The 19,647-nt window shown below is 41.1% G+C and overlaps 1 protein-coding gene across 2 annotated transcripts; it reads right to left on the bottom strand.

The window, feature by feature from the left end:
• Window positions 1–802: 802 nt before the first annotated feature.
• On the bottom strand, window positions 803–19,272 carry LOC145438951 (DNA excision repair protein ERCC-6-like). 2 transcript variants are annotated; one of them, XM_080316351.1, is made up of 27 exons: window positions 18,886–19,272; window positions 17,872–18,013; window positions 17,520–17,619; window positions 17,315–17,456; window positions 15,472–15,559; window positions 15,120–15,413; window positions 14,233–14,301; window positions 13,417–13,533; window positions 13,250–13,358; window positions 12,451–12,615; window positions 11,291–11,452; window positions 11,095–11,230; window positions 10,348–10,518; window positions 10,098–10,274; window positions 9,398–9,610; window positions 8,047–8,265; window positions 7,779–7,889; window positions 6,596–6,810; window positions 5,860–5,993; window positions 5,004–5,483; window positions 4,395–4,532; window positions 3,784–3,865; window positions 3,633–3,719; window positions 2,606–2,727; window positions 1,583–1,768; window positions 1,291–1,367; window positions 803–1,076 (listed from the first exon to the last, which is right to left on the bottom strand). In XM_080316351.1, the coding sequence occupies exons 1-27, from the start codon at window positions 18,907–18,909 to the stop codon at window positions 912–914; spliced, it is 4,125 nt and encodes a 1,374-aa protein (XP_080172477.1). In that variant the 5' UTR covers window positions 18,910–19,272; the 3' UTR covers window positions 803–911. The 2 variants fall into 2 exon arrangements, with proteins under 2 accessions (XP_080172477.1, XP_080172479.1); XM_080316353.1 differs by having other exon boundaries at window positions 13,417–13,530.
• Between the last annotated feature and the right edge of the window lie 375 nt (window positions 19,273–19,647).

The raw sequence follows: 19,647 nt of genomic DNA, 5'->3' as shown, positions 1-19,647 counted from the left end.
ATATCGGTGGGTTAGCGTGTATTGACCAGTTCGGGCCGGCGTATATAACGGTAATGTTTGATGTGAGGTTGCAGTCAGCGATAGAATATGTAGGCTCTAAAGCTGTACACAATGCTATTGTGCAGCTTAGTCCACATTGTATCGCAGAGCAAAATTTTCTTTTCGTTTGTTCACAAATAGGACTGAGCAGTGATCCGAGCCGAGTCTCAATGGCAATGATTCGAGAATGTTTTTCTAATGAAAGTATACGCCTGTTGTCCTAATTATAGTTTCAACACTTATTAGTCATGTGGGACCCATGAAACGACAAATTGGATGTAAGATCTTCCAGATCATGTTGAGCAAGACTTTTCGTATTAAGGACATTTTTGGTAAGCAGTGATCGACCTGCGGCATTACCACAGCGCCGGATGAAATGATAATGCTCCCCATATGAAATTTGTTCTGAACTGAAAAAAGACTGGCAGTGTCGTTTCGTTAGTATCCTCAGCAAAGATACATAGATCTTCTCAATTCAATATTATGCTCCGTCATCATTTTAGACCGATGGTAACCAAAGCTTGTCAGTCGAATCAGAATCGATTTTGCACAGGCTCTATTTACAATGGCCATGGGTGTCTAAGTCTCATAAACACGACTTATATATCTCCAACTTGAGTTCATGCTATAAGTTAACTAGGCTCGCAGATTATTCACAATCTGAAATAGCACGTCAATTTTCAAGAGCAACACTCTTTCATGCCATGGCAAACCTATCAGACGAACAACGAAAGAAAGCACACCTGTGATACGACAATTCAAGTTCTATGTTTTAGTCAAGATCAGTTTATTGAAAATAATTCCACAGTGATCACAATATGACGACCAATTGAATATGATTCTAGCTCAGTAACGTTAGCAATATTAATAATTTATCGAAAATCCGCCTTCAAAAACCAAACGGTTTCGTCAGAACCAGGTAGCTTTCCGGAAGTGCATAATTCTTTTAAAATAGACTTGAAAATAGCAGCGTGAGAAGGCTGGATCTTGCTACCGAATTGAGCCATGATTTCTGACGTCTTCGCCTGGCCGTCGACCTGTGACATAACAGTCATGATGAGTTAAGTAAATCGGCAGAAATATGCATATGATAAAAGTGATTTGGCAATCTACCGGCCCACGCTTGCAGACATGCCATGAAATTGATCTTCGAACTACTAATGTCAAATCGACTTTGAATACAAGTCATTTGGGGGTGCCACAGCAAATAACAAATATATACAGACAACAATATTAATAAGTTGTACTCACAGAACATCCAAAAGCAATAAAATTGCGTAAGTCTTCCATCATTTCGTCGTGTTCCGTGGGATTCACAGCGACAACAACTACAAAATTACGACAATAAACACACTATAATGTTGATATCATAAACACAAAATAGTAGAGACTTGAAAAGAGCATGGTAAATTGTGTATTGCATTGATACGATTGTTGATACACAATGTTCAACGACCGTCAGCCGTAAATATTCTGGTTGATTTCAATAAATCGTGACTTACTGATAACAGAACCAACATCTACTGTATCAATGTCAACGTACCTCCGTCATCCGGTTGCGATACAGAGAATCCGAAGATATCCCGTTCTTCCTCTTGCTGGGCAGAGTCCTCCTCTTCCTGCTTGTGAATCTCTTCGTGATTACGACGCCTCATCACAGACAGCAATTGCGACGCGGACAACGGGGCCGTCGAGCTCGTTTCGTCGTCGGTATTTGATTTTCGATCTTCTGCATCCAAGAACGTAGGGTCATGATCAAAACTACCGAATGATCCTAACGTTATAAATTTCAGTCCATAGACTTGGGGCTGACGTTTGGAGGCCATGATTCTGAGCTATTTTCACAGCAGCTTGGTAATGGGATTCGATTACCTTGCCCTTTAGACAGGGGCACTGCATAACAATTTTGGCTCAGCGCGACCGGTATAAGCTAAGTTATTGGAATTGAAAGTTTTGGATTTGAAAAAATAGCAACAACCGAATGTAGTCCCAGAATTATCAATTTAAAACTCAAGCAACTTCGTTTCCACAGGTTGGAATTGAGACAAATAAGATTTGCATTGTTTCTGTATACAACTCAACAATTTCCTGGGCTAGCAAGTGAATTTTGACAGGAAAATATTAATTTTTCCATAATAAATTCAAAATTCTCAAGCCCCAATAGCTTCATTTCTGCCGGTTGGAATTGAGCCATATTTGGTATGCAACGTTTTCTTAGCCGACCCAACAATTTTATGAAATAGACGAAGCAGTCAGTGACGAAGTACTTTAACTATTTCGGAACACTCCAGTAGGTTTTGCCTTGCACTACTTACTTGTGCTGTCACATTTTTTGAGAATAATTCCAGCTCTCCTTCGCATTTTTAGGAAAAACCACTTACTTTTTGGACTTTGAATTTGGTGAAGTAAAACATATTTTTGACGAATGTTTGTATAAGTGAGATGTTACTTTTCCTTCTACTTGAGGACCAACGATGATTACTTTGACCATCTCTGCCTATCGTTACCAATTGATATCCGGTTTCGTCACAGATTGAATAAGAATCGTATACAATAGAATACGAACCATCGTTGAAGGTCTTGAGGTGGGCGGCTTGGAACACGTCGTCTTTGCGTTTCTCCGCTTTCAATATCGCGCTGTCATCCTTGTCGAGGACTTTCTCGAGCTTCGTATTCCCAAACCGGGGCCTGAAACGAAGACTGGCAATGGAAAAAGCTACTTAATCCACAAGTAACAAATCATTGTGCTGATGAGCATTCAAAAGAAGATTGCCCTGCATGGCAAACAAAGGTTATGGTCGGGTCGCGAGGAACTCAGACAATATTACCAAGCACCTTCGACTATTGTTCATTGTAAATTTTGAGGAGACTATAGTTATGGCAAGAAATACCTGTTACACAGCTACTTCGTAAATTGAGCGATGTTGACATCCCCGATTCCAGCTGAGCACCAGGTGCATTTGTGGATCGTAACGGGCTGTTTTGCCCTCGCGAGACCTTCATACCAAGCTGCTACTCTTGGTTTTCAATCAGTGGTTCTCAAATAGGGCACCAGCGATACCGTGCATGCGATTGCGGCATCGAAGGGAGCGCTAGCTACAAATTGGGCGATTTGGGGGTTCTGATAGATGAAGGGGGCGCTGAGAGTAAACGAAGGCGGTATGGAATATGCGAGGTGCTTGGGAAAATCCGTAAATTATTAGTTCCCTCTGCCAAACGAAGTCACATTTATGAATATACGAATACGTGATAACAGCGTTTGCCATACACGGTGCAGTCAATCGAAAACCCTTACCAACGATCAATCTAACTAGGAACATACTAATTATTCAGTGACACTTTATGAGTGCAAGTTATGATCTAACATTCAAATGCATCTACAATGAGAACGATGATGTTCTAAGCGCATATTGCAACAAAACGAGCGGTGATTGCATTGTACGATTGTTTTCACAAATTGGGTATGGGGGCGTTCGACACCTGGTTTGCGGCACAATGGGGCGTTGTGTAAAAGACGTTTGGGAAACCCTGTTTTAGATCAGTGTCTTGTTGTCTGCACATCAAGTCTATAACAAGCGATCAATCCGAATTACTTTGCATTTGACGCGGCCGGCCGCCCGGTCGGATATCGGTACTGTCTCCTCGATAGTTTCAAATTCCTGACAGATTCCTTCGCGACTCTAAAACGTAACAAGTAACGGGGTAGAATCTTTCTGCTGAACACAGCAGCCATAGTCCTTTCACCTCTCCGCTTCGACCTCGACCAACGCATAGTCTGGGTGAGCGCTGTCCATGATTGTGTTGTGCTGCATGGCGCTGTGTACTCCTGGAAGGCAATTTCAAAGTTCCGCTACATTTTTGGAGCACTCGTGTATGTTTTGCCTACATATGCTACTTGCTCGAATGGACATGACTTCACTGCTATTTCACAGTTTTCATTGTTATAAGCAAAGCTAGAGTAGTGCTTTCTTGCTTACTTGGACTTCTAGTACAAATTTATGATGTTACTTCTACTTGAGTACGAACGATAACTACTTTGACCACCTCCAAATCATCGATAGCAGCCAGGAATTGAATACAGTGGCAGTGATATCCACTTCGTTTTAAGGAAAGACGGAACCATTTATAAGGCTGATTGGGCTGAGAGTCGGAAATATTATGTCGTAAGTTTTCAAGAGCGGGAGAAACAGTGGTTAATGCAGAACTCGAGTTACGAGTCAAATTTTATCGAGTGGCGATTCACATTTTGATGACCTCAAAATATTTCCTATTCCCTCGATCCTAAATCACTGGCAATGCCCACAACAGAGCCAGGATTGCCAACAATTAGAATGGATCGGAGAATCGCGACATACCGGCCCGTTTGAACAACCGATGCAGCACGTAATCGTCTGTCGCCTTCCGACTTTTTTGCTCAATTTCTTCGGCCGCGCCCCGGTTGGATTTGTAGGCCTCGACCGACGCCAGATTCTTTACTGTCTCCCCTTCTACCACTAAATAGAAGAGGCATGCTTAAACAATTTCGACACATTTACGTGACATAAGGTCTGGAGCTATACATAATATACTGTGAGACTAGGTTGCGCTGTTGACAATTACGTTTAGAGAGTGAAAAATGAGTGTATTATTAATGCAAGGCCTTCGATATCACCAAAGAATTTTGAAAAAAGGGAGTTGAACCTGACTTGAACTCTATAATGAACAGTGAACACTGTGACTTGGACCCAGACTCGAGTCTCAATACTATGACTGAGACTCGACCTTTTGCCTGCTGACTTGGACTTGACCCGGCGGTGAGTTGAAAATGACTCAACTTAACTAGAGTCAAAACTATAAAATTAAGATTGACTTGAGACTTGGTTACAACCCTGGTTAAGATCTATGAAACATTACAACATATCGGCGGCATGGTGGTCTGTGTTACAATAGATCTGGACCTAACGTTTTTGATTACAACCACACACCGTTTTTTTTCTTCTTTTTTTGTTTCCGACTATTCCTCAAACCAGGCGTTTCCGCCGATTTCCGTCGCTCGAATTTCTCTCTGGCACGCAACAGGGACTCGCGGAGACTCGAAGATTTGCTCGCTGTGCCGCCACCATCCACGCCGGAAGACTCGTTCTTGCCCAAGTCTGATGCGTCCATGTTAGAACAGGAGAGCCCATCGCCATTTCCGAGTTTGGGTTCATTTGATTCATTTTGTAATATTTTCGGTTCATTAGCAATTGAATTCGAATCTTTGTTTATTTTCAATTCTCCATTTGTTGATCTGTCGTCGATCGGAGTTGCGGTATCGACTGAATGTCGGTCGCTGTCGTTACGCGCGTGTTTCACGGACCCAGCTCTGCTCGAGGCATTTTGCCGTACCGTTTCGGGTTTGACTTCGGAGCCAGTCCCGGCGAATATGCTGGCCGTTTCGGTTTTGCATTTCCCGCTCTCGTCGTCTGCAAAAGTTGCAAGCGTAAATCAATAGAGAGAGAGAGAGATAGTGTACTAGCTATCATGAGCAGTACCGAGGTATTCACAGAAAAGATATACCTGAACAACAACGAAACTGGTGAAGTGGTGTCATCGTTTTTTTGGCCAACTTGATCGACATGAGATATAACACCATGTAAACGTATGTGAATGTAACTAAACTTCATGATTAAAGTAGCAGTTGTCAAACCGAAGCGATTTCACAGAAATAAAAGCTTGTGCCGCCACTGGAAGTATAGGGAATCGGCAAATGGACTTTCACAATGGAAACAACCATGTAAAACCCATTCAAAATGAGACCGAGACTGTCAGTGTCCAAACTATAAATAAAGTGTCTAGTACCTTTGGAATGCGTCTGTCCTTTCGGACCGTAATCTTTCAAGATGAAAAGCTCGTGCAAATCGTTAGATTTGAAGAAGCGTCGTTGCCAAGGGTCTTTTAACACTCGATTGGTCAGAAACTGTTTGAATATTTGCCTGCGAAGAGAGGAAATGGAATGCACAAACGAACACCGCTTCTGCCATCAAAACGACCAACACTAGCGTCTAAATGGTACAAATCTCTTGAAAATTCACAATGCTGTGAAATAAAGGAAATCGTAAGTTTGTAAGTAAAACTGGTTCTCAAATACTTGAAGCAGCTTATTTTGATTTTCCTTTTCGCAAAAACCTATAGAAACTAGTTAAATAAACCAATGGCTCATTCATATTTCACAGCCCACTCTGTAGTTAATAAAAACAATAAAATGTTTAGGCAATCTCTAAATAATTCTCAGTGGTTAACAGGTCAAGCTCCATAATATTTAAAGTGGAGAAAACCTATTGCTATTTCTCGTCCAAAATTATTTGAAAATCGAGTCAAACTTCAGTACTGGAACGGTTTTGAGTAGCCTGCTGAACATTATTACATCGTCTGAATAGGAATTCGTACCCGCGTACAAGCATAACCGAGCACAACAAATCATCAGTCTAACAATGCCAAGAAGCGCTCAAAACTATGAAACGTGATGCAGACTTGTACTGGACTGAAAACTTGAAACTTTGTCTAAAACCGGGAGATGGCAACACGTAAAATTCACCTGTGATAAATCTTCTCCTCAATCGTACCCAGAGTGAGCAGCCGATATATCGTGACGTCGCGGCGTTGTCCTATACGCCACGCCCGTTCCTGGGCCTGCGAGTCCGTGCTAGGATTCCAGTCCGGATCGTAAATAACTACCCTGTTGGCTCCGGTCAGATTCACGCCCAGGCCGCCGACGCGTGTCGTCAGCAGAAAGACAAACAAGGAAGGGTCCTATACAGACAAAGTGAACCTCAATGCCGACATTTGCAAAGATATTTTGAAATCTCTGCTAGTTCCTAGTGATTACCCCTGATGAGAATAGGACTTGTTTAATAAGACTAATTGCAGCGAAATGCTGGTAATCTAATTATAATCTAATGTTTTAAATCTTTTTTGATCTGATTCCAACTCGCATCTAATTAGTGACATGATTCCACGCTCTAATTTTAATCCTAATCTACGTTCTGGTTTTCCAGTAAATGCTACTATGATTTAATATCAACGGAACTTGATTAAGTGTCCGAGTTTTCGCGAATTCAGTAATTCTAATCTAATTTGGAAAAAACTGTGTAGCTATAAAACTAATTTTAATCTATTTTGGAAATAACTTTGTAGCTATGATTCTAATTCTGCTCTAATTTGGAAAAAAAACTTTGCAGCTGAAATTCTAATTTTAATCTAATTTGAAAATAATTGTGTAGCTATAATTCTAATTCTAACCTAATTTGGAATAGTTGAAAAATTTTTAGTTTTCCAAGTCTGCCCCTGACGAGTGTCAGCCGGAAAGGTTCGGGTTCATTTCAATATGAATTTACTATTTTAAAGTATCTTCAATATCATCAAGTTCATTGAATAGGCAACAGATAACAAATCATCACCCAACAAGCAAAAGCGAAAATCTAAATAGAAATGACTAGGGATAAAGAGCTGCATCAGTTGGGTGATACTAAAAACAAACCGTGTTACACATTTGCCACGGCAATCATACAGTAATTGTAATGAGCAGTCCAGTTTTATGAGATGAATTATAGAAGGCTAGGAACAAATACCACAATCTCGAGATCGGATTTTCAGCAACAAGACGTATGGAATACCTTTAAATTTGCAGGGTCGCGTCGCAAAGCATATCAGTAACAGACCAAGGCAGAGAGAATAACAGGAAATGTTGCGAAGCATATCATCGATCGGGAAATCCTTACCGTATTAAATTGATTGATGAGAGGCTGCCTTGTACGCACCGGAGTGCCTCCGTGCAAGGTGAGATAAGTGTAGCCCCTCGACGACAAATAGATTTCCAAAATGTCCAACATCTGCATTCAAAACTTGGATTGTGGAAATCATTACAAAACAAAGGCCAGACTTTTTACTACACAGCTAGTACATGAACTTATTTGTGTCGGCCAAATCTGCACATCTACACACATATCACTCATCAACGGGCAACGGCATAACCGTGCATCAGCTCACCGATTTACTTTGCGTGAAAAGCAATACTTTGTGCCCCTGCTTCTTCCAGCTTTTCAACAACGACGCAATCACCAGCATTTTGCCGGAACGCTTGTAATACCCGAAGCTACGCTTGTCGCGCGGGCTCGGCGTGGCCTCGCCGACCATGATTTTAGGACCGCCGGTATAAAGATCGGGATGGTTACAGATTTTTCGCAGCTGTATGAGTCCGGCGAACACCTGAAGAATTGTATACATTCAGATAATATAACAAAAAATATTCTATAATACTATCCTATCTTTTGATCAATTTGTCAATCTCCAGCCAATGAGGAATTTTAAAAACTCAGGTAGAACAGGAGGTGGTCAAAGTAGTCTTTGTTAATGCGCAAGAAGTGCAATGTCATAAATTCGTAATCAAGTAGTAGAGCGTAGAGATTCCCATTAAGAATTCCAGACCTAGCTTTGCCTAAATCTGACAACTGAGCAAAAGTAGAAGTAGTATTAGTCAAGAATCGAAACCATTCGAGCAAGCGATGCTAGAAAGCGAAATCTAATGAAGTACTCAGGAATATAAGAAGTATTTGTGACTGAGCACCTCTGAGTATAACTACATCGCATGCAATCAATTATGACATCACCAAAACATATAATACATTATTGAAGTGCGCATAGTTCTGCACTTCAAAACGTCTCTTCAAATGCCTTTGAGGTATACGTCTAGTGTCTACACATGGCAGGGTTGTAATGACTAGAGTCATGATATTCTGCTGACTCGACTCATTTTCTCAAAATAAAGAAATGACTTCGCTCGACTCGAGTCAATCTGTTTATTGACTCGAGTCATATTGTGAATGACTCGAACCAAGTCGTATGACTTGAGACTCAGACGGTTAAGACCAACATTTCATTGTAATTTCAAAGAATAGCAAAATAATGACACTATTGGGATTTTGTCTGCTCGAACAGGTACTTGAAAATGCGATCGTAAACTGCTAAAACTGAGTATACGATAAATGCGAACCATTCGATATCCTAAACACAGAGTTATAAAAAGTGGGTTAAACAAGACTTTAACTAGAAACTGACCAGTCAACACAATGACTTGGACTCGGACTCGGGTCATAATACGATGACTCGGACTCAAACCTCAACTCGTTGACTTCGACTCGGACTTGACTCGGTGGTGAATTGAAAATGACTTGTCTTGACTCGAGTCAAAACTATAAAAGTGAGATAGACTTGCGAATCGGAGCCTTGTGACTTGGTTACAACACTGACAAGTGGCTCGACTTCGAACTAACGACGATTCAGTTTTCCGAACAGAAATAATACAGGTCGCTGTTCCGCCCGTATATTCTTAATGGGATACCTTCATTTCCCTCGTCAGGATGGAATGAACTTGATCCGACTCCAAATACTTTTTGTAGACCTCGATTTGATCCTGGCTCAACCAGCAGAACAGGACCTGCTCGTTTTTCGACGGCAGATCGAGACTCAGCTGTACGTCGCGCTTCATTCGTCGCAACAAGTACGGCGAGATGGTGTCGCGTAACTTGCAGGCGCACTTGTAAGCCGTGTGCACCTGAAATGGGGACGAATGAAATTTCAAGAAAAAGCAGTGTGGTACAGTCTGGAGACTACTTAAATTGGGCTGGAAACAGCCAAGAAACGGTTCAGCGAAGGTTAGGAAGTCAAGATGCTTAAAATCTGAACCAGCGACCCAACTTAACATTGCAAACATATTGAGAGCATGGGAGATCAGTAGGCTACTTCTATTTTTTGGAGTACCAATCAGGCATAGTATCCTTGTAGTACATAGGCTACTTCCCCTCGTACTTGTAAAAATTTTTAAGCAAAAACATCGACATACAAATCGATAATCTTGATATTTTTTCACATTTTTGACTTGCTAGTCCTCTTAAAATAAATAAATGAATAAATAAAAACTATAAATAAAAGCATTATTATTCATTTTGTGCCAGCTAAATTCAATCAACTACATTATTATTACCAAACATGAGGTGTTACACGTAGACACAATTCAAAGCAACCATCAACGGTTACTCTACCTGTATCTCGGTCGCGTTCGAATACCCGCCCTGCACGATAGGAATAGAAAACTGCTCCATGAAAACTGGCAAAATTCCGAGCTTTCCGGGGAAAATAAAATCGAAAAGCGACCAGAGCTCTTTCAGATTGTTCTGCACCGGCGAACCAGAAAGAATGAGTCTGTGCGGGGTTCGAAGCTGCAAACAAGACAAACTGTGTGTTTCCAAACCGATTCATTGCTTCCCAATACTGAGTTCGCGGGTGACCCACCATCTTCAAAGCTACTGTGACGGCGGCGGCCGGATTTCGAATCTTGTGCCCCTCGTCCAGAATCACGTAATGCCACCCGTGGTCCATCAGCATCTCGACGTTTATACGAGCGCGTTCGTACGACGTTATCAGAACGCCGTTGTTCGTGGCGATGTGGTCGACCAACTGCGCCTGTTCAAGGAACAAGTGACGGTTAGCAGTGAGAAGACGCAACCATCAAACTACTTTTTGCATGTAGGCTAATTGCTTGCAGTCAAAACATTTATTAGCATCGTAGTAGCTCCAAGAAGCGCTTGTTTCATTCCTGGCAACACTTGAAAGGTTAAAACGTTATTGTTCTTTCATCTCTTTTGTTACAGCGCACATACAAAGATGGTCTATTCTACTTTTTCTATGATACAACTAAAAAAATCGTTGGATCTAACTAGGGTTTTAACAAAGTCACAAGGTTCCGAGTCACAAGTCAATCTCACTTTAACAGTTTAGACTTGAGTCAAGTCGAGTCATTTTCAATTCACCACCGAGTCAAATCCAAGTCCAAATCATTATGTTCACTGTTCAGTTGTGAGTTCGACTCGAGCACAGGTTGAGTCAATAAACAAATTGACTCGAGTTGAGTCATTTGACACATTTCAGAAAGTCAAGTTGAGTCACTAAAAAATCAGGCCTAGAATCATTACAAACTCTGGTGAGTGCTACATGTTTGCATGCTGCGGGCAGATGGCTTTACTCATTTATCATTCTCACCCTCGAGGTTTCGTAATTTCCCGAGTCGTGAAGAATAGCCACTCGCATCATCGGCGCCCATTTATGAAACTCCTTCACCCACTGGTGCATAACAGTCGTCGGGGTGACGATCAGCACCGGGCCCAGTCCTTCGTACCTGCGCAACACCCGTGCAATCACATTTTACGCAGCACGCCACAACGTTTTCCGCACTCACGGATAGCCGGGAATGCTTCGACTGCGTAGTTTCGAAAGCCGTAGCGTAGCGAGAAACGCGATGATTTGGACTGTTTTTCCGAGACCCATTTCGTCGCCAAGGATGCCGCCTACTTTCTGAGAATGCAGCTCGCAAAGCCACCGTACCCCGGTCCTCTGGTACCTGAGCAAAGACATTGATGCGGCATCGATCGAAGACAAAATATGAAACGGAATAGCGTGTCAAATGCAAAATGTATGCGATGACACCAGACTTGGACAACAAGAAAGTTTTCAGCTTTTCCTCATAAGATTAGAATTAGAATTGCAAGCTACAACGTTTTTCCAAATTAGATTAGAATTAAAATTACAGCTACAGTACAAAGTTTTTCCAAATTAGATTAGAATAAGAATAACTGAATTCACAACAACTTCGTCAGGTTTTAATGACTTGAGTCATTTTTTGTATTGACTTGACTTGTACTTGAGTCATTGTGCAATGTGCATTGTGCATGACTCGAGACTAGGACGGCCAAGACAGACATTTCATTGTAACTTCGAAGAATAGTGAAGTTACCACATTGTTGGTATTTCGTCTATCAGTCCTGATACTTGGAAAATAGGGTCAGAAACTGTTACGACTGAGGAAAATCACTAGAGCAGAGTTGAAAAAAAGTTGTTTGAACTGGATTGAGCTGATAACTGAACAGTGACATAATCACTTGTGCTCGGACTCGTGTCAAAACACTACGAATCGGACTCGGCCCTCTACCAGCTGACTTGGACTCGGGCTTGACTCGGCGGTGAATTCAAAATGACTCGACTTGACTCGAGTCAAAACTATAAAACTGAGATTGACTTGTGACTCGGAACCTCTTGATTAGAATTAGAGAACAGACGCATTTCACAAGTAAGATTAGACTTAGATGAATGGCATTTCACTCAATATCGGAGACTGTCACAAGACAAATAAGTACAAATGAGACGTTTCTAATCGTAAAGTTCTGAGTTATGGCTGCGCCAAGGGTCAAATCCACTATTTTTTCAAACTTGTAATCAGGAAAGCGATGTCAACATCACAAATCCGAATTGAATATCGAGTTATAAATTTGATGAGCGATATAACCGCCATAGTATTTCGCAATGCCTGTGAATTTCAACAATTGTCACGACTCCACTCACTTGTAAAGTCGAGACCAGATTTGCCCGGGTGCTTTATAATCGTTATCCAATTCCTTATCGTCCGGCGGTCCCTCTCCATTCGCAAGCTTCATTTCCATATCCGCTCGATATTTGGCGATCCTCTTTTGGTAGTTTGACAGTTTACCGTCGTCAGAGACTTGACAACTGGCAGAGTAATGCGAAAATTGAGCGATACTGCAACATCATATAATATGCACAGCCTTCGGGCATTGGTTTTATAGTGTTATACGATATTCGTTTATTGGCTATTCCTCAAGATATACAAGGGTTATTTCATACTGTTCTCATGACAATTTCACCGAGGAAGTAGTGCAACCAGGCCAAACCTAGTGGAGTTTTCTTAAAAAGTCAACATTCTACGTTACTGATCACCTCTAGTGCTCCATTAGACAATGAGGTTGACCGTACGTGTTGAGAGCTACACCTCAGCACCAGTACCCTGAATACAGCTGATTGACAGGGCAGCAATGACACTGAGAGATAATTACACCAAAATGAAGCAACATCGCAAAATATCATTTGGCAAACCGGCCCCGATACTGTTACAGAAATGAAACTTTGTTATTCGGGGTTATTCTAGCCACTGGTATTGCTTTAACCATCTAGGAAACTTGTCAAAGTCATGCGTGCTTAGTGCTTACGCACAGATCAATTTGATTTGCCGCGAAACTGGCAGTCTGCATTATCGTTAACTTTACTTTAATTTGTATTGTGCACACATTGTCGAGTCAAATAAAAACGATTCCGATTCAATTTAAATAACCTACAAACTACCTACCTTTTCACTTTGATCTTTTTGGACGAAACAGAATCAGCACCGTCGTCATAGTCAAACACCGGTTCGCCCGTATCCGCATTGTACCGCGGCTTCTTCCTCGGACGCATATCTACAAACATCAAGAACATCCGGTAAGTCGGTGACGACGGAGAGGTGACGCGAACAACCTTGCATGAGCTTTTCCTCTTCAAAATCCTCTTGTTCGATTTCAAGATCGTTTTCATCGGGAACGTATTCGTCATCTTTCGAAGGTGACGATTGTATCTCAAAGCGCGTTGGGGCTACTGAACGAATTGAAAAATGTGGTCAAAGATGGAGAGAAGATCGTCGATTCGCATTTGAGAAAAACGAATTTGAAAAAATATGCAGGATTACAATTCCTTACTTTCATCAATCTGAATTTGGGCATAGCATTTTAAATAACTTATAGTTTTCATGCTACCTATAGATAGGGACTTGGACAATAGACTTGTAGATGATACAAAATGAATTCAGGATTTGTACTTACATATGAACTACAGATTTTGGATTCAATATTTAATTCGCTGCTTCAAGCAAATAAGGCTCTGGCATGCTGCTCAACTGTCAGTAGAATTAGGTGCCTTTCTCAGGGTGACAAAACTATAAAGGGCCAATCCAAGTTTATTAAAAGAGTATCTGCAAGATGTTACAACTACAGGACTGTATAACTAGCAGCAAAAGTGTTAACAATGAATTCCTATTCCTAACACACATAATTTTATTATTTGCCAAAGTTTTATTTCGATACATTGTGATTTGGGCAGCACCAGTATCAACAAGTTTCCCATCGCCATGATGGAATCTAATCAACGAATCGGTTTGTACCATATAAAATACAACAAAAAGTACAAGCAGATTAGATAAAACTGAAAATTAGGTGGAGTATGGGATCATGGAGGGCTTTGAGTAGAGTTATTAAAATTCCTTCACAATGAATAATGAAGAATAGGAGAAGACAAAACCTGAAATTGTGGTCCTTCTAGCATCGGCATGGTTGCTGTTAGTCCTGACATCTTGCGCATCATTTTTCTCTAAAATAGCAAGACATAGACTTGTGGTGTGACTGTTGTGAAAAATGGCGTTAACTCTAGACGGCCCGACTCGCGAGACAATCCCCGCATGCATATCAATATTACGATACTTAAAAATGACCATGAGAAGGCAAGAACACTTTATCTGTACCACGATTCGGTGTAAACGTGTTGGGAGATAACTTGCTCGGGTTCTGCACTCGCATATGCTACCTGAATTTTTACTCCCACTTTAAGTAGATTCGGTATGACTCGGAAATGACTACTTCTGCTCGTAAATTGGAGAGAAATTTACAGCGTTACTGTTATTTCCACTCGGGGTTGTAACCAAGTCACAAGTGAATATCACTTTTATACTTTAGACTCGAGTCAAGTCGAGTCATTTTCGATTCGCCACCGAAACAAGTCTGAATCGAAGTCAACTAGTAGAGGGTTCATAATATCGTAATTTTCCTCAGTTTCTGCTCCAATTTTCCAAGTATCAGGACTGATAGAAAAGAAACAAATAATGTGGTGACTTTACTATTCTTCTAAGCTATATTGAAATGTATGTCTTGGCCGTCCCCAGTCTCGAGTCAAATGACATTGTTCGAGTCGTGCATAATGACTTGTGTTCAAGTCGAGTCAATTCATAAATTGACTCGAGTCAAGTCGAGTCACCTAAAAATAGCTGCTCGAGTCATTACAACCCTGCTTCCACTCGACCATCAAAACCAACTAATATGACCACCTTCGATATTATTCCATCGAGAGTTTTTAAAAGTGAAGTTCGATATAGCAATACCGACCTCATACGTCAAAATTAACAAGACACTTGCCATTTATCCAAGACTTCAAACCGGAGTTCTTCTTTTTTGGTATTTTAAAAGACTTTTGGAACGACTTCACCGATCTCTTTGGCTTTTCGGCGGCCTTTTTCGTGGCATTTTGTGCGGTCAAAAAATCTCCAAACCCGTCGTCGAGAGCGAATCTTTTCTTCTTCGGCTCTCTCTCCTTCTCTTCCTCGTCTGCGATCATCGAGCCGAACGGCGTCATCAGTCCAAGCTTGATCAGTCTCTCCCGTTCCTCGTCGCTTTTGCCTGTCAAGGCCCAGCTTGCCGAAGACGTCGCCGCTATACAACAGACATGTTGGTTGCTTTGCAAATGAGTACGTCAGCAGTTAATAAGAACCTCTTTCGACATCTTCGTCGGGAATATCCTCGTCTGGAACGTTGTGAGGCGAGATCCCGGCTGTCTTCTGGAGCCTTCTCAGTTTAGCCTGCAACAAAACAATGAAATCCGGAGAACTGAAATAGCTATCAGTAGGGTTGTAATGTAATGACTCGAGGGACTCGACTCGAGTCACATTTTTCTGTTGACTCGACTTGACTCAAGAAGACTTAAGGTGACTCTAGTTATTACTAGGGCTGGGCAAAATCGAGTACCTGAGTGATTCGATTCTGAATCACGTAATATGCTTCCAGTCGAGTCGAGTAATCGAGTATCGCTCATTATGACGTCACAACAGGATGTACTATGTCGAAGTCCAAATATGAACCTTTTATACCACCACAAAGAACGCAATGCCTGTTATCCATCACATTAAAGATACTTTGGTATCTTTTCGACCATACCGATTTCATTGCACTTCATAACAATTGTGTTGGATGATAATGACTTCGGAAATGTGTTATTTCCAGTAACGTTCGTAGCTTTAAACTGTGCCTGGTATGCTCAAACACGGCCAATCAAGGTTTCACGGCTTCCTCAATGGAAAATAGTATCAAAACTATAATTCTCGTCAGTAAATTAACTTTCAGTTGCGAGGACCGTAAAATTTCAGTACTCGAAAAAATCGTCTTTTACTACTCGACTCGAATCATTAAAATTACTAGCCTACTCGATTCAGATTCGAGTACTCGAATCATTTTGCCCAGCCCTAGTCATTACACACAACTCGACATATTCTAAATCACTTTTTTAAATCATGATTGATAACTGAAAAACAGGCCCCGAAACTGTCTTTTACGTGTTTGTATAAACACACTTACAGTGAGAGTAATGAATCAGAGGCCTTCAATTTCATCCAGGAGTTTCACAGAAGTGAGTTCAACTTGACTTGAATTCGATACTGAACAGTAAAGACTATGACTTGGACTCGGACTCAATCAGTTGCTTCCTGACTAGGACTTGACACAGTGGCGAATTGAAAGCGACTGGACTTGAAGCGAAATGGACTTGAAAGTCGGAACCTTGAGACATTGGTTACAACCCTGGTTATCAGTGAATTTGGTGCTGTTGAATTCGACATGTTCAATTCAGGACTTGACAGCCATAACTAGAAATCCTGACCTACCTCTACCCTAACCCAAAATTCCACATGCCTAGTTCATCAAGTGCTAGTATACTGGTATCACGATTCTTGCTCTTAGGCCTTACAGTTTCTACTTCTATTTCAGGTGACTTTGACACTAGAATATTGCTAGAACGTAGGATAATATTCACATATAATTATTATAAGTTCCAATTACTTGAATGGAGCATTGATATTTTTTAGTATATGTAGTAATTTTAGTATATATACCGTAGGCCTATTATATGTATCCATGCTCAAGATCAGTCCCAGCAACCAATCTCATGAGAAAGTTGATTTCTATATATTCATCTTGAAGGTTAATTTATCATATCTATATCTTCCTCCATCACATTAAGTATCTACCGGGAGAACGTTTTTTCCCTGGACACAGTAACCACGACGTAATGGTAACAGAACAGGGCACTTGAAACCAAATGCTATTGTTGTCGGGTATGATTCAACTGATGAATATTGGTCAATAATGAAGTACCAGTACGGGTGAGGTTAGGACTGCACCCCAAGTCAACTAAAATGGAGGCAAAATCTACTACAGCAATTAACTCTAAATAATTGATAAATTTTGCAAGTAGCCTAGATATCAAAAAGATGGATGGCCTATTTGAAAGAACCTACCTTCGAGACATTATGGTAAATAAGACCTTGAGATAAAATCCATACTTGCAGCATTTTTAATTGTTTTTCTTTATTCGTCTTCTTGCACTTGACCGACTCGATACGTTTTTTTGTATCCTTATCACTGATGTCTGATGAAACCATTTCCAGCGTTCTCTCTGCTTGCCTAATAGCAAGGGTGACTTCCCTGCAATATGCAAAGGTACGTGGTCGTCATCACTGTGTTAAAGCCGTCAATGGTTTTGCGTGCCTTATTTCAGCGTGCACCAGCTTAATTTCTCTTGTTGCTCTTTTCGTTTCCATAGCTTTCTTTCTTTCGTTGAAGGCCTGATTCATTTGATCCATCACACCTAAATGACATACCAGATTGGATTTATTTGCATTCGGTGATGAGCAAATGCGCAATTTCGGTTTTACTGCAGTTACTAATTTCTCATTCAGATTCAGAAACTTATTTAACTGCGATAAAATTTGAAAAATTCTATTCTTACAATGACGCCAGAAACACTGGTTGTACAAAATTTATTGCTGAAGGCTGCTAGACTTGTCTTATCAAGATGCACAGATTTTCCACACACATACAAGAATGTGAGATCACATACCTTGCTCCAATCTTCTTTGGTCGTAGACCACAACCCCGTTCAAATCCAAATCGTCATCTTCCATAGCAGCCATCGGTAATACGTCCATCTCTGTAAGTGACCCCACATGATTCGCATTCCCTGAACTGTTGAGTCCGGATGTCTGAAACAGGAGAACTGTACTTTAATCTTTTTAATTCAAAGACATAAAACTTAGATTTTGATTGTACATATAAAAGTGCATTAGCATAAAAATGAAATATTTCAACTTAAGTTATCATAGGTGAAAGTGTCTGGTGTCTATAGTACAGCTGAGGAGGAAGTGTGTTTATTTTCCTCTGCACTATTGGGGGGCTTGGTCGGTGGAGATGCAAAGGAATCGCAAGGTCAACAAGTCAATGCTACTATTTCCTTTTCACACTATGCCATAGTCCTGACCAACTATATTAGCAGACGTAGGTTTATGCGACAATGTCTTTTTGTCTGATCAGGCCGGGGATTGAACCAGCAACCTACTGTTGAAGAAGCTGGACCTATGTCATTACGCTATCTTATTGGTTAATAAAGTGTAGTGGGTTTCTCTTTGGTTTATATGTTCAGTTTTCCATTGCCTTGCAGCTTGCAATACAGTTCATCTAATTGTTTTCACCTCTTATATCATTGCAGTACGGTACCCAGTACGCCTACTAGCGACTACCTTGGCTGATTACAAAATTCTGAAAATTGTGACTAGGCTGACAAATAACATGGTTGACATTTGACATCAGTGTTCTGGCACCCCGATTGTTCGGAACAATTACGATTTCAAACTTTAAAGTCGATTTTGGGGGGTTCCAGTACCCTGATGAGATTGTAGTTGATATTTTCAGAATCAGCACGAGAGTACCGTAGTTTTGGATTAGGAACGCTTTTTGGACAGCAGTATATACAAAGCGTGCACACCTATACACAACCACATGTCATTTCTCTTCGCTACCTACATACATTCTTTTTCTTTCGTGCCCAATTGATTAGATATCAATATAAGGGACATACCCCAGGTGCATCCCATTGAGACATGCTTATCCGTTATTTTCTTGGCTTGCAGTTCTCGAATAGCACTATAAGTGCGCGGCGTTGAGTTACCTTCAGTCTTTACTGCAGCACCACACGAAACCAGCTGGGGCTTCAAGCTAAGCTCATGTTGTTGACTTTTTACAAGACAAAACAGTCAAACCATATTTCCTACACGGAAAATAATTGCAATCTACCTGATACAATGTTTCTCTGATTGATTCTGCTCTGGTTCGTTTTACCATAGTGTCCTATATCGTGTGGACATAAGCAAATCTTACGGCTTAGTGAACTTGGTCTACGTCACATTTGCCATTTGGCTAAAGGCGATTTGACGGTAATTTTTAACCGGCTTGTCCAGCATCAAATGTGATAAAACGGGTATGAATCGAAAGCTGACGCTGCACTAATAACGGAAATATAAATTTTATTTCCCTCATGGCCCTGGAACCCCAACAATCAGCCTCGAATTTTTCATTGTTATGCAGAGTGGAATAGTGACGAAACAATCCTGTCTGGCGAAACGAGAGCGTAGCCGACCGACAAGATAGCGTAATGGATTGGTTAAGCGTCCGGCTTCTTGATCGGTAGGTCGTGGGTTCGTTCCAAAGACCTGATTAGTAACACTGGTATCGATGGCTTCCCGGCTTGGCGCTCATGCATTACTGGGATAGCATGGAGGGGTGGTGCATGACTTAGAAAGCCGTAAAGGCCATATCTGCACTTTCTTGTCCAGCGGCATAT

Source organism: Botryllus schlosseri, chromosome 5, assembly GCF_051294905.1.
Source record: "Botryllus schlosseri isolate E-star chromosome 5, Bs_hap1, whole genome shotgun sequence".
NCBI lineage: Eukaryota > Metazoa > Chordata > Ascidiacea > Stolidobranchia > Styelidae > Botryllus > Botryllus schlosseri.
The sequence above is the reverse complement of the archived record's forward strand: the minus strand, read 5'-3'. Positions and strand labels throughout refer to the sequence as shown.

Excerpts from the sequence above, each read along its gene's own strand:
- LOC145438951 (XM_080316351.1), bottom strand. The coding sequence starts at position 18,909 with ATGTCTCAATGGGATGCACCTGGG. Across the intron at positions 7,890-8,046 it reads TTTTCACGCAAAGTAAATCG|ATGTTGGACATTTTGGAAAT; the intron begins GTGAGCTGATGC and ends TTTTGAATGCAG. Across the intron at positions 5,484-5,859 it reads AGGACAGACGCATTCCAAAG|ACGACGAGAGCGGGAAATGC; the intron begins GTACTAGACACT and ends CAACTTTTGCAG.